Below are 17,648 nucleotides of genomic sequence, written 5' to 3'. Positions count from 1 at the left end.
AAATTGGGATAACTTCCACCTTACAAAAATTAAAAACAGAAACCCTTGCTTTCCCCAGTTTTCCTTCTAGCCACAGCTCTATTTCTCTGTCCCCACTTGATAGCCAAAGTTCTCAATAGAGTTGTGTGTACTTAGTCTTCAATTTTTCACCTGGCATTCCTCCTCAAAACCACTTCTGTGTATTTTGTTATTCCTAAACTTTTTAGTCACATCCTTTCTATATTCCGTGTTCAAACCTCAGTCCCTGTCTTACTTGGCCTAGTAGATTTGGATCAAATTGATCATTGCCTTCCTTCTTAAAGCAATTTCTTCCTTTTGCTTCTGATTTTTCTCCTACCTTACAAGCTGCTCATCTACTTATGATTTACTGGATCCTTTTTGTTTTGTCTCCGAAGTGCTCTGGGGCAAGGTCTTTACCTGTTTTTTCTTTTCACATTCACTCTTTGGGGAACTCAAATCTCATGGCTCACCAAAGATCTCACCAAGGATCTCACCAAATCTCAAGGCTTTAAACACTGCCTTTACATTGCTCACAGGCAGATTCAGCCTCTTCTTTGAGCTGAAGGCTTGTATATTCAGTTAGCTGTTTGACATTGTGTGGATATAAAATAGTTATCACAAACTTGTCATAACTAAAACAGAACTCCTGATTTCCACTCTTCACCGTAAAGTGCATGTCTCCCAGTGTTCTCCATCTCAGCAGCAAGCACTCACCCATTTGTTAAGACCAAAAACCTTGGGTTTATTCTTGATTCTTCCCTCTCTCACTTTATCAGTGAGCTCTATGGCTCTATGAACTCTTCCTTCAATATTAGCAGAAGTCAACCATTTCTCACTAACTCCATCACCACCACCTTAGAACAAGCCAGCACCATCTCTTGCCTAGACAATTGCAATAGCTTGTTAAGTAGTCTCTGTGGTTCATCTGTTGGCCTCCTGCAATCTATCGTACTCAGCTGAGTAAAGAAGGAAGGGAAGAAAGGACACACACTCCCTTTCTTAAGGAAAATTCCTGGAAAGTGCCATACAACACAGTTGCTCCCATGACCTTGCCTAGCTGCAAGGGAGGCTGGAAAATGTAGCCTTTGTTCTACATAGCCATGTGCCTAGTTAAAGTCATGGGTCCTATCACTATAGATAAAGGGGAAGCAGATAGTGGGGAATGAATAGCAATTCTGTCATAGAAAACCTCTCTGAAATTACCTTTTAAGTGATATGTAAAGAGAGAATACAAGTTGGCTGGCTGGAGAATTGGGGAATAAGTAATCAAGGCAGAAGGGACAGCACATAAAAAGGCTCCTGAGATAAGATAAAGAATGCATGGGTCATCTGAGACACTGAGGAAGTCCAGCACCACTACTATTGGAGGCAATGAGACCACACCCACCACAAGCAGACATACCACTGACAGCCAACCCTACAGCTAACTTTACATTTTTCCAAACAATGTAGCTTATGTTCTTTAATGTTGTTAAGTATATTACAGAATAATATAATAAATGAAGTTCTCAAAAGAAAATCGACCAGGTAATTCTAAATAGTGTGTTGACAGTATGGAAATTATACCTAGGACTTAGGCCAAGGGTACAGCTGAAAGACTGAGGGCTTTGCAGTCCTGCCTATCCAGGCTCCTGTGGCCTCTTCCCAGCTATACCAACCTCAGTGAGCCTCTGTTCTTCATCTGTAAAGTGGAGATAATAGATAATGGGCAGTGTCTTGCCTTTCCCAGAGTGATGGAAAGGAAAAAAGGAAAACAGTACTGTTTAAAACATCAGGAATAGAATGCTGGATAAAAGGGAGGCAAATACAACATTTAGTTCTCCACAAATAATTCCAGTATTTTAGTTTGCTTCTAGCAAAGTCAATGAAATGGAAAAGAAAACTTTAGCCACCAGATGTCTCTGTCTCTGCACCAAAGCTAAGTTTTTGTATGTAATTTACCTTAAAAGTCTCACATTTAAACAATGTAAACATAAATAATTTATTGATATGTTGTAAGTCTCTGTAGAAATTTTAAAATTAACATACACATTTTATTGTCCAACTACCAAAATAAGTTTGTCATTGGAGATTATTATATGATTATTATAAAATTTACATTTGATTATGTGATGGGGTTATCTATACAGTATCCTAAAGACATCTTTTTTCCCCCAATGTGTTATTCTTAGACTTGACTTCTCTTTGAAAGATGATGAAAAACATAACCAGATCATCCTGGACCTTGCTGTCTATAGGTAAAGACTTTACTATGTATCTAATTAATGGCATTTCTGTCTGTTTTCATTTTCAGTAGCAATCTTTTGAGTTCTGAAACCTTTTGAAATGGAATTTGGTTTGCCATGTAGTTAAATGAGGAAGAACTGTGTATATTTTGTTATGACAGAGAAGTTACTATAATTTTTTTAAAGTGTGGAAATGAAAAGAAAAGAAAAGTAACTAAACCCTCAATTCCATGGCTGTGAACTCCAGAATGTCTAAGGCAGAGTTTCGACAGTTCGCAAAGCTCCACTGTTTTCTGATGCTGATACCACAAGGACCCCCTCTGCTGTCACTGCTGCCACTTTACTTTTATATCCCTCGTTGTTATTTTTCCAAAACACTTTGCTGTAACAATAAACGTCAGTTGTTTGGCCCCCACCCAGTCCCATCCTGGGGGTACATGGCCGCCTGTGGGTCACCGCAGCTCTTCCCCTGCCACTGCTCATGCCTCGGCTGCTTTCCCACCATGCTTTGTTCCAGTGGGCAGGTGTGGCACAGGTGTCCTGCCTGCCCTGACCACCACTGTTGTTTCTCTGTCCTCCCTGAAGCTCCACAGCTTTGACATTCACACCCTCTACCTATATCACCTTCTGCCCTTCCTTGTGGAAGTCATCGAAGACACCAGGTCACTCTGCCTCATTCTCTAGAAACTAGAGATTTTAGTTTCTGGCTCACTCTCTTTGTGTCCTTCTGGTGACATCAGTGTCCACTTGCATGATCTCAGGGACCACTTCCTGTGTCACTCTCACCCTAGGTCCCCTTGTTGCCTCATGTCCTTCCGGCCTCTGTTCAGATGTCACCTGATCAGAGAGGTGTCTCTGCCTTACCACCCAATATAAAGCAGCACCTACCCCTGCCCCAGGTCTTCCTTCCACCTCTCTCTGCTTTTCTGTTTCCTTTGGACAGAGTATAAATTTTTCTGTATTTTTAAAAATCTGTGGTCATTTTAGGAACTTTGATTTGTTTGTTCTTCTCTCCCTGTATCTCTAGCACCTACAACAGTGCCTGGACCTGTTAGGTGCTCAATAAATACAGAAATGAATGAATGAATGAATGAATGAATACGATTATGGGAGTCAATGAACATTTACAAATTGTAATAAAGGCTTATCTCTTTTTCATGGATTTTTATGTGCTCTATGTTATTTAAGCTCTCTGTAGCTTTGGGAGGTAGGAGGAATTGTAATCCTGGAATTACTCAATAGGGGATGCATTTTCAGAGGGTGAGTCTTGTCAAAGAGAACAGTAATTGGAGGAGCCAGAACATAAACCCTCAGGGCTTTGTCCAACTTTACTTTTTTAATTGTGGTAAAATACACATAAACTTAAAATTTACCATTTCAACCATTTCAAAGTGTACAGCTCAGTGGCATTTAATAAATGCACAGTGTTATTAAATCATTATCATTGTTTAGTTCCAGAAAATTTTTATCACCCCAAAAGGAAACCTTATACCCATTAAACAATCGTTCCCCATTTCCCCCTCCCTGTGGCAACCACTAATCTGCTTTCAATCTCTATGGATTTGTCTATTCTGGATATTTCATAAAAAGAGTCAAACAATATGTGGTCTTTGTGTCTGGTTTCCTTCACTTGCCATACTGCCTTCAAGGCTCATCCATGTTGTAACATGTGTCAGAATTTCCTTCCTTTTTATGTCCACTAATATCCCACTGTACAGATAGATCCACATATTGTTTATCTATTGTCACTGATGGACATTCACATTGCTTTTGCCTTCGGGTGATTGTGAATTGGAGCTGGCTGTTAGTCTGCTCCTTCCTCCTCCCACCAAACGGTCTTTCCCACACCTCCTATCAACCCTTCTGCCCACTTGCAGCCAACTTACTGGCTGCTCACCTGCCCTTAAAGAGTGTCCAGCCGTTCCTGCAGCTCTCCAATCTGCCCTTTCTGTTGTGTTTCAGTTAAACATTCACTATTTCATCCTTTTAATTTCTTTCATGTGAGGCCTTAGTTCTGGAGTTTCGTGAATGTGTAACCCTTTCTCTTTCAGCTCTATTGGCTGCTTCCTATTCAGTCCTCAAATGGAAACTTTCCTCACCCCCAGGCATGTGAATTTTGAGGGGTGGTGATATTTCTCCTGTCGATGTAGTAAAACTCTTCCATTCCCGTGATTCTGTCTAAAAGAAATATGCTAAAATTCCTTTTTTATTTTTATTGGTCCACAGGTATATACATGAAAGTTAAATTCATTCATTCATGTATGCTTCCTGCCTTTATTCAACAAATATATGTAGAATACCTACTATGTGCCAGGCACAGGGAGACTGTAACTGGGGTATTCTAAATACAGTCCCTGCTCTCCTGTAGCTTATGGCCCAGTGGAGAAGGGGAGGGGATAAATAGCACCTAGTGAGTAATTACAAACGGAGAAGAGTGCTGCAAAGGAAGGGGACAGTGCAACAGTGTTCAAGGATGGAGAATAATGGTGTATGTAGGGTCCGGGGGTTGGTGGTGTGGGTTGGTCAGTGAAGGATCGAGACAGGAGCAATAAAAATTAAAGGATGAGAAGTAATTTGCTGTGCAGAAGAACTGGCAGAAGAATGTTAGAGGCAGAGAAAAGCTTTGCAGGCAGGGACAGCTTGGAGGAGGTCAAGCAAGGAAAAGAATATGTAATCCATTAAAGTGTCAAATATTACACGTAAAGTTGTAGGAAACCATGTCTCTATTTTTAATTATATTTTTTAAAAAAAATAACACATAGTAATTATTGACACTAACTGTATATTGACACTAACTGTGCATGTACCTTCATAGCAATCTTAGGGGGCAGGCACTATTAGTATCCTCATTCTAGAGGTGAGAAAACTGAGGCTTGGAGAGGTTAAGGGACATGGTCCAAGGTAATAAAGCAGGAAGGGGTGGAGTCAATTCCTCATAAGTCAGTGTGACTCCCAAGCCTATGCCTGTAACCCTGTGTTAGCTTACTTCCCTTAATATTTGTGATTTTTGAATCATTGTTACATTTTCTAATGTTCACAATCAGTATTTTAAAATACATACAAATAATTATGCAGCTAAACTTCATAGTGTAACAAATAATGTGAAATCTAATCCTTAATTTGCTCATGAGTCAAGGAGAATACTTGCCACCTGATCTTAGAGTCACTGCCATAAATGGGAGGCTTTGCTTGTTCAGCAGGATGTGCCTTGTAGGGGAGAAGGAAGCTAGTCTTCCAGGAGAGATGGTATCAGGGCAGCTGCAGAACAGCTGCAGGGAATCCGGAGCCACCAAGGAACAGGAGCTGGTGGTTGCAGGCCCCAAGCAGAGTGGATTCAGCATTCCTGGCTACTCAAATCCTAGGGGCTTAAAATAGAATATTCATGAAATAACATGGCAAGCTGTTTTTTTGCAAACCTCTGGTGTTTCAGACCTCAGATATTTTGGGGTTAGGGACAATCAATGCCAAGTGTACTTGTAGGTCTAAAAATGAAATTGCTGATATATTGAATGTCCTTTGGTCTGGGGATTAATTTAAGACTAATTTTTTAAGACCTGTTTAGCATGGAAATTTTAAACCTTCTTTATTTTAAATGGTCTCATAACTTTGAATTTTTATTTGTACTTCTTTAAACTTAATATTTTTGAAAATTATAAGATTTGGCATGTTTAATTTTGAAGGTATATGGATACCTCTTTAATTGATGTTGATGTGCAGCCAACTTATGTGCGAGTAATGGTCAAAGGAAAGGTAAGTATAACTCTGCAGACTGTTACAGTTTCAATGGCTAAGGCCTGAACTAAGCTGTGTTGCTTCAATTTTTAAAAGGTATTGTTAAAATAGAAAAGAGAAGCCCAATCAGAGAGCTATTTTTTTAGGCAATGGTTTTATGCCATGGTAATATGGTATACAGTGGAAATGTCTGCTGATCATTGTAGGGCTTGATAAGATAATATTTTAAATACGTGTCTATTGTGTTGTGCTTTTTCAAAGCTGATACCATGATCATAAGTGTGGTAGCATACACGCAAGGTTAAATAGTATACCTAGTCTAAAGTGTCATTGTTTTCATTCATAGCAACTATAATCTTATCATCATTTTTGAAGTGGTACTTTTTTGCTGATTCAGAGCATTCATATGGGTTAGACTGAAGACTTTAAAATGAAAATATGTTGATATTTTATGACAAAAAGTTTTATCTATAAAACTTTTCAACCATAAATGGACCCATGAGTGTTTCACTGTTTGTGATTGATGACTGTTCTTTAGGCTTTTCATTAAAATAGTAAAATAGTTAATGCATATCAAGCATAGCTCATGTATTATTTTCCAATAAGTCTAAGCAGATTTCTTAACTGAACAGTGCATCTTGAATTTGTAATGAAAATACCTATTAAGGTCACTCTCTCCTGTAACATGCCCGCACTCTCCATGATCCCTCCACTTATTTTCAGCCGTTTCAGCTTGTCCTTCCTGCAGAAGTCAAACCTGACAGCAGCTCTGCTAAAAGATCTCAGACAACAGGACATTTGGTAATCTGCATGCCTAAGGTAGGTAATGTCATTTGGATCGATTTCAAGTCTGGATATGTTGGTTCCAATAGGAACTTGACCCATCAGGATTAATGACTTCTCATTAAGGTACTTTTAGTTAAGAGAACCAGAAAATCTACTCACACCAACTTAGATAGACCAAAGGCCTGTGAGAACAAAGAGCTGGGCCTGGGATGTAGTTGGGTTTGAGGTGGCTCATCTTTTCATTGCTTCACCAGCAGCAGTTCTGGTCTCTGCAGCCTTCTTGTATCTCTGCAGACCAGAGTCTGGGTGGAAATTGGGTTGGATAAATCACATGGTTCTGTCAAGTGGAACAGGTACCCTTGAACATGTCTGTTACATGGTGACCAGTACTTTCCTTACAAATAATTTTGAAAGGAGATGTAGTAGGTCTTGGATCACTGAAAAAAAATGTATTTGAATTCCAAATTTTGGGCTTAATAGTTTTGTGACTTTGAGCAAGTTACTAACCTTTGTAGGCCTGTTTCCTAATATCGCTCTTAAGAGAGAGAATGCACTGCACATAAATTAATAGCATGGTTAGCCCTCAATGAATATTGTTAGTATTATTTTCAGTGGTATTTTTATGATATGGGACAGATGGTATTTTGGCTAAAACTACTTTCTTTTCCCCTGGGGGCTGGTGGTAGTATACGTGTATTTTTTATGCGGCCTGGGGTTAATTTGGTTCAGTTCAACTCAGCAATCATTTATTGAGGGGTCTCCACTGTGCCAGTTGCTGGCCTAAAGATGACCAAGAAACTTCAGGTCTTTAATAAGCTGATAGTCTAGTAGAGGAGACAAGATTATAAACAAGTAATTTCACTACAGTCTGAGAAAAACAATAATGGAATAATGTACTAGAAATAGTGGAGTTACGGGCTCTAGTTTGGAGATAAGGCAAAGTGGGGCTGTGATTTCGAAAGGGGTAAAGGGAAAGGCCAAGTGGCAAGGAGGCAGGAAGCGTGAGGCACAGTCTGCCAGCAGACAGGGGGTCCACGTGGCTGTGGCACACAGGACAAATGTGAGAGAGGGGAGGACCAGGGAGCTAGAAGGTCATCATGGATGACCTTAGACAGAAACATCACTCGATGCAATTTGGTATTGGGATATACTGGGGAAACCAGAGAGGCAGCTACTGGAGAAATCGAGATGGAAAATGATAAAGGTATGAACTATAATTTGATTCTTTAATATTTAATGAGTGCCTAATGGAAGCCAGGTACTGTTTTAGGTGCTGAATGAACCATGGTCTCCACTCTCATGGACCATAGAGTTGGAGAAGGGAAGACAAACCACACACAATTCAGCAGACAAGGTTGTTCCAGATGGATGTAAGCACTGTGATGAAAATAAAGCAGGCGATAAGACTGAGAGGGACAACTGAGGGCATGTGACTGATCACTTTAGGTTGAATGGTCAAGAAAGGCCCCTGTGAAAAGATAACATTTAAACTGAGACCTGAATGATAGGAGTAACCCAGGTGTGTAAAGATGTGTGCAAACAGCTCATGCTGAGCAGAAACAACAGCTGCAAGAGGCCCATGGTGGGAAGGAAGCTATCATTCCCGGAACAGGAAAAAAATTCAGACTATCTGGAATGTAATGAGGAGCAGAAAAGTGGAAAAAAGATGATGCCTGAAACATAGGTAGAAACTACCTTGTGCACAGCCTTCCTGGTCACAGTGGAGAATATGAGCATTATTGCAAGGGTCATGGAGAGCCATGGGGGGTTTTAAGTAGGTGAAGAATCAAAGGGTAGAAAGAAAAGAAGCAGTGGAAACAGTGAGAAGGCTCTGTGAGGTGGTCTGGACGTATTTTGGTGGTAGTGCCAACAAGACATAGGTTGTGAGGGTAAGAGGTAACTCAAGGATGCTCTCTAATCTTTGTCTTTAGCTAATGGGTAGATCATGGTGCCATTTTCTGAGATGGGGAAGACTATGGCAGGAACAGATTTAGGAAAGTAAATTATGGGTTCATCTGACCATTTTAAATTACAGATCCTTGAGGCATCCAGGTGACATCTCAGACAAGCATTTGCATACATAAGCCGTGAGCTCAGTGGAGAGAAAGGGCCAAAGATATGAAATTGGAAATTATGAGCAAATAGATGACAGTTATAAACATGAGACTGAAAAAGATCACATCTGGGGAGAGAGACAGTGAGCAGTGGGGCATTCCGTCATTTTGAGGTTGCATAGAGAAGGAGCCAGAACAGGAAATAATGGATGGACAGCCAAATGAATTAGGAGGAAAAATAGAAAAATTAGAGTTGAATATCAATACCTGTGTACAGTGTGTGATGATTGGATTTGCCGAAACGGAGGCCATCAATGGTAGTGATGAAAGTCTTTTCAGTGGGGCAGTGACAATGGAAACCTGTCAGGAAGGGTGGCTGAGAGAATTAGTGGTATGGAAGGGGAGACAGGAATTTCAGACAACTATTTTAAGAAATTTTGCTGTGATTGGGAACAGAGAAATGGGCCAGTGCCTGGAGGGGGATGAAGAATCAAGGCAGGGTTGTTGAGGTCAGCGATGATACACCTAGAAGATACATTAAAGAAATAGAATAAAAGACTCATTGAATGTTGAGTGCAAAAAAGAAGATAAAATATAGGTTTCACCTCCCTGGTGAATTAAAATCTTAGTGTTTATAGCTTCTAAAAACTGGTAGTATTGCCTCTGCTGACTTAATGACTTTCAGAGTCCTTAACAGACTCCTTAATCTCAGAGTTAAGTGTCTGAGACAGAAGTTGTTTGGAAGCTTGGCAGGCTTAGCAGAGATGACAAGCCTGAAAGAACTTAAGGAAATTAAACATAAAAAAAAATTAATTTGTCCATATCTGGATTCCACATTACATGCTCCGTGAATGAGTTAGGATGTTTCCTGCAGTAAACTGTAGAAACCCCAAGTATAACCAGCTTTAACCAGAAAGAAATGTTTTCTCTCATAACAAGATAGGAGAAGGCAGGGAGAGCCCCAGGCAGATAGGGTCAGTCTTTCTAATATGTCAGCTTTGTCCTTCGACTGACCTCCTCCCATGAGATGAGCACTAGCCGTAACTTGGGCACCATGCTTTCATGTTCTTACTTTATTTTTGTTTTGTTTATGAAGCGTAATTTATTACATGTATTTGTTGGACACTGAGTTGAGTATCAATACCTGTGTACAATATATGATGTTCAAATCAGGATAATTACCATGTTCATCATTACATTTCTTGTGTCCATTAACCTTTGCATGAGATAAAAAGAGAATCAGAGAAACAGACACAGAGAGAGTATCTCTCCCCATCACCATGGAATAAAAATTCCTCAGGATTGGTTATGCTTATCTAGCTGAAGAGCCCAGCAAGCCTTGAATAGTTGAACCAGTCTGTGGCCAAAGGGATGGTAGTACTTTGATTGGTTCCTATTAATCAGACCTTATCCCATGAGTTAGGAGTGGGATCAACTTTGCCCAAATCACTCAGATTTCAAAGAAGAGTAGATCAACCAGTTAAAATGGAATTGTGCTGGGGAGGAAGAAAGAAAAATGGGGGTAGGAGTGTCTGGTGCAAAGAGTATAAACTTGATTAGCCAATAAGATTTCCATAATGATGTAATAATTCTTCCTTTTCCGGTAGCCAATTTTCCAGCAGATTGATTATAGGTAATCAGTTTTTACTTTGAGGCAATAAAACAGCAAATACAATTAGTTGTCAAGCAATAAAATAACAAACACAACTGTAAGAATCACATTGTTCTTGGTGACTACAACAAATTAAGGAAATGCTTCTATAATAACTAGAATATCCTGCAGGGAAATCTACATGATAATGTAATTACTTCAGTATTTTGATACAAACATTTGTATGACACTATGATCAGCAGCCTTTTTTTGGAAACTTCCATTGTAACTGAAAAGCCAAAGATTAAATGGTAACTCTGCAATTTCCTAAAAGGAATCAAAACACAGGACTTGTGCACCTTTTGCAGAGTGTCGGGAAATTGATGAGAGAACCCTCACTGTCACTTCTTGTGAGTCTTTTAAATAAATTCAATATTCTATCTCCATTTTCCCTTCTGTTTTTATATCTGTCTAAATTTTTCACATTAAAAACATGAAAACTATAATAAATGGATTATTAAGGAAAAAGTGTTTGGTGGAAGATGAGATCATTTATATAGAAGGACTAAGAATTGTTCTTTTTTTCCCTAACAATAAACTATGCACAACTTTTTAAGATTTTAGACTACTATGTTAAAGTAACATTGGCGTATCAGTTAGAGTCGTCTTCTGTCATTATTTCTTTTAAAAGGCAGATAGTAAAAACAAACTTTGGAGATTAATAACTTGCCCCCCAAATTAGTTGTTTTTATTTTTGAGTAGTTATTTGCAAAGACTGTAAAGCTCAAATAACAAAAGGTTTTTTTAAAAAAAAATCATCAAAAGTTAAAAAACAAATCTCTATCTTTATACTTAGTATTAAAAATGTGTATTACTGAAAATTAACATCATAATTCCTATTGATGGAAATATTTTAGGTACTGAAGTTTAATCCACTGAGCTATTCTGTATGTCTAGATTTACTCACTTATTGTGGAATTGTTTGAGTGTGGCCTGCATTATAATTACTGAAGTGTATTTTTGGAATCTTAAAGGATATTGTAAGAATCAACCTAAGCCATCTGTCGATGGACAAATTGATAAACAGTGGGATAGGGAGACTTCAAAAAGTTTGTGGAAAAATAGAATTAAAAGATAATACAAATCTTTCCACAAAGTCTTTGAAGTACCATCATATATATACAATGTAGCATTATTTAGTCCTTAAAAAGAACAAGATCTTGTCACTCTCCAGCACGTGAATGAGCCTAGAGACGAAACAGTGGTTACCAGGGGCAGGGGGTTGGGGAGGATGTGGGGAGATGCAGGTCAAAGAATGCAAAGTAGCAAATATGCAGCATGAACAAGTCTAGAATCTAATGCACAACCGGAGGACTAGAGGAAATAAAATTGTTCAGTACGAGGGTACTTCGTATTTGGGAGTCATGCTGAATGAGTAGATATTAGATGCTTTTGCCACAAAAAACTACAACAACCAAAAAAAGCGCATCTATGTGAGATGATGGATATGTTAATTTACTTCACTGTGGTAACGTTTTTACTATCTATATGTTTTCCTAACACGTAGACCTTGAATATACATAATAAATTTTATTTTTAAAAAGTCCTATAATTAGGACGCTTTTGGCTTCAAATAACAGAAAATACTGACTCAAAGTGGTTTAAATAATCAAAAAAAATTACCTTACCTTAAAAAAAAAAAAAAAGAATCAGGTAGACAGTTAGGTACAATTTCAATTTATTCATAGAATAGTGTTGTCAATATGTTAAGTGAAACTTCGTACTTCCAGGAAATCTAAAATAGCCCTTAAGGGTTTATAATATTTGGATACTCTGAATAAATTAAAAGAATATCAGATTTGATGTTTAGTAGTTCCCTCTTTGTGACAGTATTTGTAAAGAATACTGTGACAGACTGACCTATTTGATGGTGTCTGTGGGTGCGATGATTATATCATGTTTATATGCGGAAATTCAATGATGAACTTCGTATACATTTTCTAAGTACACCAGTTTTGTCACTGAAGCCGCAAAACTGTGGTATTTTTTATTAGACACTTCATTCAGCATTTTTTTCATGATGTCAAATTGTTATTTTTCTCTTACCCCTACATGGGGCTGGATCTATACAGACTGGGTACTGATCGATAGACAAGATTCAGCAACTTTAGTCTGTTCCCTGTTACATGGGTCATGGCTAAATTTTCTGTTGCTGACTGGTTTGTAGGTGCCCCCATCTCAGCTCCTTATTCCCGGAGGCTTCACCTCACGCTAGCTCTGCAATCCTAGATGCTTCCTAACATCCACCGCAGAGTCTATGCTATAGCATGGATTGATGTAATACACAAATATCACAATCCCTAGCATGCTGCTAGGACTTTCCAGTCATCATTTTTATAGCTTAACTTGTGGGTAACCACATCTTCCAGAAATCCAACTCCCACTGTGCCTTGTCTACCATTTCGTTAGAGCTGCTGTCTAGGCTAGAAGTGGCATGCGGAATGGCAGCAGATAGAGAGTACTCTGGCCTTCTCATAGAGGTAGCCTCAGACAAGGGAGGATCACCTGCCCAGGACATGCTGTGTTGCGGTGGGGGAGGGGAGTTCTCAATCTTGTCCACTGGTCAGTAGAGGTTCTTTGGTAGCTTCTGGCACTGTTTTATTCATCAGTCATGGCTTTTGGAAGTGATATAAAGAGTCTCAATCTCCAGTGCTGGTGGCCTTTTATGACATTAGATATATCCAGTCAAGAAACATGGATCGATGAGTGTCATCTATCAACCAGGAACTCACTTCTTTGGAGAAGAGTTAGTAATTCTTTTTTCAACACAGTGGCCAGAGTGATCATTTTATCACATATGTAAGTCAGACCAAGTCACTTTTCCCATTTCATTCTGAGTTAAAGGTGAAATCCCCTGAGAACTGGCACCCACCTCCCATTATCTCCCTGACATCATCTTCCACCACTTTAAACTCTAATCATTCGGCCACAGTGGCTGTCTTGCTATTTCACAAACATGACAAGCATCTTTCTACCCCAGTGACTTAGCACCTGTTGTTCCCTCCGCTGGATGCTCTTCCCCCAGAGAGCCTCATAACCTGCTCTCTCATCTCTAAGGTTTCTGCTCAAGTTACATTTTTTTAGTGAGGCCTTTCCTGATCCCTGTGTGTAGAAAGCATCTCCTCCTCTGTCCCAGCATTCTATATTCCCTGTTTCTGCTGTATTTTTCTCCATGGAACTTACCACCACCTGACAGTCTAAACATTTAATCATTTATTCCCTATTTCCCCCAATAAGAATTTAAGCTTCATGAGAACAGGGATTGTCTGTTCTTGTCACTGCCACTGCTGTGTCATTGGCACCTGGAACAAAGCCTGGTGAAGAGTAGGTACTCGATAAATTTTTGTTGAATGAGTGACTACATTAAATGCATTTTAAAAATACATTTTAATATTTAGAACATGAATCTCCCCTAATTACTCTTCCTCTCAACCATTTCCTGATTATTTTTCTGTGCATATTATTCCAGGTTAACTTTAAAATAAGTTTATCAAATTCTGCTTTGAAAAAGGCCATTGGAGTTTTTATTGCCATGGATTTAGTGGCAGTGGAAAGAAGTGATTAAGAGAATGAGCTCTGAAGCCAGAGACCCTGAGTTAAGTCCTGACACTTTCACTCAGCAGCTGTGTGACCTTGGCAAATTATTAATCTCTCTGTGCCTCAAATTCCTCATCCATAAAATGATATTAATAATTCAGGCCTCAAAAGGTTGTTTTGAGGATTATGTAAATAATGCAAGTAAAGCACCTAGAACAGCACTTGGGACATAATACACATTGCATTAATGTTTACTGTTAATTAATATTATTCATTACTAGTAATTAATATGAAATAATTAATATTCATTGTTTTTAGTTACATTGTTTTATAATTATTGAGATTACATTGAATTTATAGGTTGTATTTGCATATAACCTACACACATCCTCCCATATATTTTAAATCATCTCTGGAGTACTTATAATACATAGTACAATGTAAATGCTGTGTAAACAGTTCTTATACTGTATTATTTAAGGGAAAATGACAAGAAAAAAGTCTGTACATATTCAGTGTCTATACATGTTCAGTACAGATGCAGTTATTTTTTGTTTGTTTTGCTTTTTCCCGAATATTTTCAATCTGAAGTTGGCTGAATCCACGATGTGGAACCCATGGATATGGAATGCTGACTATCTTAACATTATCAACACTGGATATCCAGTAATGTATTTCTCCATTATTACTCTAATTCTCTGTCCCTCAGAAGGTTCTTTTGTAGTTTTCTTTCTATAATTGCTACACACTTTCTAAAGGTTATTTATAGATACCATACATATAATTTTAGTTCTTATTTTGAGTGGGATTATTCTCCATCACGTTTTCTAAGAGTTTATGCTCACCCTTCAGTCTATTTTTTGAAATGTATAATCAGACTAAGTCATATGCACATGAACAGTCTTATCGTCATCAGCCCCTACGTCATATGAGATCATATGCCCCATCACTTGGCATATGATCTCACCACCGTCCAACTTAACAAGATTTAACTGATATTTTGCATTCCCTGAGAGCCCTGTTCACTTGCATCAAAGTCATTAAATTAAACTCCGATCTAGATTTTCAATTGACAAGTTACAAGACCACTCCAAGAATATACTTCATGATTTCCTATGGGTGTTCTTTTAGAATAATTAACTGAGATTAAGGAAGTTGCCATCTGAACTGAACAGCAAAATACATTTACCACTTCAGTTGGTAAATATCTTGATTGATTCTGTTTATACACAGGAGGTGTATTTGAGCACAGGAGGTGAAGGTCACACATCAAGTTCAATAAAACTGACCATAATTTTAAAAAACAAAGACTTAGATTCCCTTCTCTTTATTAGCTGGACACATTTCACAGTACTTTCTCTCTGCTCAGGTATGATTGTGATATATCCAACATAAACTCACTTGTATTTTCTGATTGTCGGTGGATCTGTAGTGCTGCCTGGTCTTCTTGCTGGGTCTCCCTGTTTCTTTCAAAGTTTTACTCTTTTATTTCTCATTCTCAGCTAATTACTAAAACTTCCAACACTGAAATAATAGAAGCATTCAAGGGTAATTTCCACATACTTCAACCATCATATCTACAACCCACCTGCATTTATATTCCCTTGCTTGGCCTTCCTCCCTTCTGATTCTCTATGAATGCACTGCCTGTGGTCTATCCGAACCCTCCGGCGTGTGCTGGATCTTATTTCCACTTGCCTTCGGAAGACTTATTTTTCTCCCTTTGGCAATTCTCTCCTCTCTGTACTGCTTCATTGAATTTTTCCCCCTGGATCTTACACTAGAAAACAAGCTGAAATATCTCCCCTCTTAAAAACAAAAAAAGCACAAAATAAAAACTTCTCCCTCTATTTATTGACCTGATCTGCTTTACTGCAAAACTCTTAAAACAGACACTAGTAAGCCATCCCACTTTGGGATGTGACTCTGAAGGATTGTAACCTAGGAGTCAGGTGAGTAAGAAAGAAGCCAGTCCCCAGGTCCTGCAGCCCATCTTTGCACTTTCCCAGTGGCCCCCAAACCGGGCCTTCGACTTGGGAGAATGTAGTCTCGGAGGAGTAACAGCTGCATATTCCTGGCCAAACCCACTGAAAAGTCTTTCTAGAAGTTAACAGCACCCATGGACTCAAACTTTACATATGTATATATGATTTCTCTCTATATATAATTATATATATATATATATTTCAATTAAGTGGCACATAAAGATAAACTAGCCATACATGGAGACATTATTTATCTATAATATAATTTCTCCATAATACATATTATTATATATATGTATATTTCAATTAAGTGTCTGGCACACAAAAATAAACTGGACACAGATCCAGAAGAAACCCCGTTCAGTGTTTTGGAACGCGGTTACGCCAGATTGTTGCTCTTCCTCCTTCAGGATAACCTTGAGAGTCCCACAGTTATTGCAGATGTTATATTGTGAGACACAGACTGTAAAGCACTGTTTTAATGGGGGTCTCCCAGAAGCAGAACCTACCATAGAAATGTAGTTTATTTGCTGGTCAGGAAGTAGGGAAGGAAAGGCTGCCAACAGCAAGAGCTCTATGAAACCAGCTACCCCAGGGGAAAACTCCAGGAGACGGTGCAAAACACATGGCTCAGGCTAACTCTGCCTAAGGGCGATGGGTCTGGGATATCTTAAAGCAGCACCTGAGAGTCTCTGACTGATGGCTGCTCCCTGTTGTGGATTGCAGGATGGTGGCGGTGGCAGTGGGGACATCAATTCCCCAGTACTTCTGCACTGCTGCTGGCATAGATCAAGCAGATCTCCAGGGTTCCGGGAAAAACGCTCCAGCCACAGAAGCCCGACAACTGGCAGACACCGTGGGCATTCATAATTACCTGAATGTCTGTCCCTCATCTGGCATATCTCACCATAGTCCCCCGAGGCCGGGAACCAGGCCAATGCCTCCATCACTCTGGATCCTTACCCGGGGCCACAAGAGAGGGAGCATTGCTTTTATTTTTTTCATTCCAGTGTTCCTGATTTTTAGGGTTTTCTTCTAAGCAGGGAGGCTGGAGAAGGCCAGGCAAGGCAGCCTGGATATCTCCTGACACTTTTTACCTGAGAGAACTCTGCCACCATCAGTAGGAGAAGCCTAAGGTCGTGGCTACTAGGCCTGATCAGACAGGGCTGCCCACCTAATGGTCTCGCCAAAGGAGCGCAGCCCGCGCCATGTGGCTCTGGCTTCTCCCACTGTCACCTCGTGCACGAGCTCACGCGCACCGTCCCACGGTTCTGCCTGCTCTTGCCCTCTCCTCCGCCTCCTTTCTCCTGCGGAGGTTTGTAGCTTCTCCTTAAGGTTGTGCTCACCGACACAGTGTCCCCAAATTCGCTCATTTAATTCCTCTGCTTCTCTTAGCTGACCTTGACCCTTTCTCCTCCGTCGACACTCCCACTCCTTGGTAGAGTCTGAGCTCCTTGTGTCATCTGGCCGCAGCAGGTGTTCACTGTGGGAGTCCTGTCACACCTGGGCCCGGCGCTTTGGTTATGTCCCCTCCTGCCCGCCCCCACTCCCAGGAGTCCTCTGCCTCCGAGGAGGTGCTTACTTCTCTTTGTCTTATTTATTCCTAAGAGGTGCTGGAAAAAGTGGAGCCTCGTTGTTATTGGCTTATTTGGCCTCATTTTACTTCAGGAGAAAACAA

At 39.6% G+C, this 17,648-nt stretch overlaps 1 protein-coding gene across 1 annotated transcript in view; it reads left to right on the top strand.

Moving 5' to 3' along the window:
• Positions 1-17,648, top strand: part of DNAAF11 (dynein axonemal assembly factor 11) — a 95,259-nt gene that overhangs the window by 47,888 nt on the left and 29,723 nt on the right. Inside the window, exons 8-10 of the mRNA XM_063079278.1 lie at positions 2,172-2,237; positions 5,906-5,975; positions 6,681-6,776. Coding sequence (XP_062935348.1) covers positions 2,172-2,237; positions 5,906-5,975; positions 6,681-6,776 — 232 coding nt within the window. The remainder of the gene's footprint in view (positions 1-2,171; positions 2,238-5,905; positions 5,976-6,680; positions 6,777-17,648) is intronic.

This window comes from Cynocephalus volans, chromosome 15, assembly GCF_027409185.1.
Source record: "Cynocephalus volans isolate mCynVol1 chromosome 15, mCynVol1.pri, whole genome shotgun sequence".
NCBI classification, from domain to species: Eukaryota; Metazoa; Chordata; class Mammalia; order Dermoptera; family Cynocephalidae; genus Cynocephalus; species Cynocephalus volans.
Note: the sequence above shows the minus strand (reverse complement) of the source record. Positions and strands in the feature narration are given on the sequence as shown.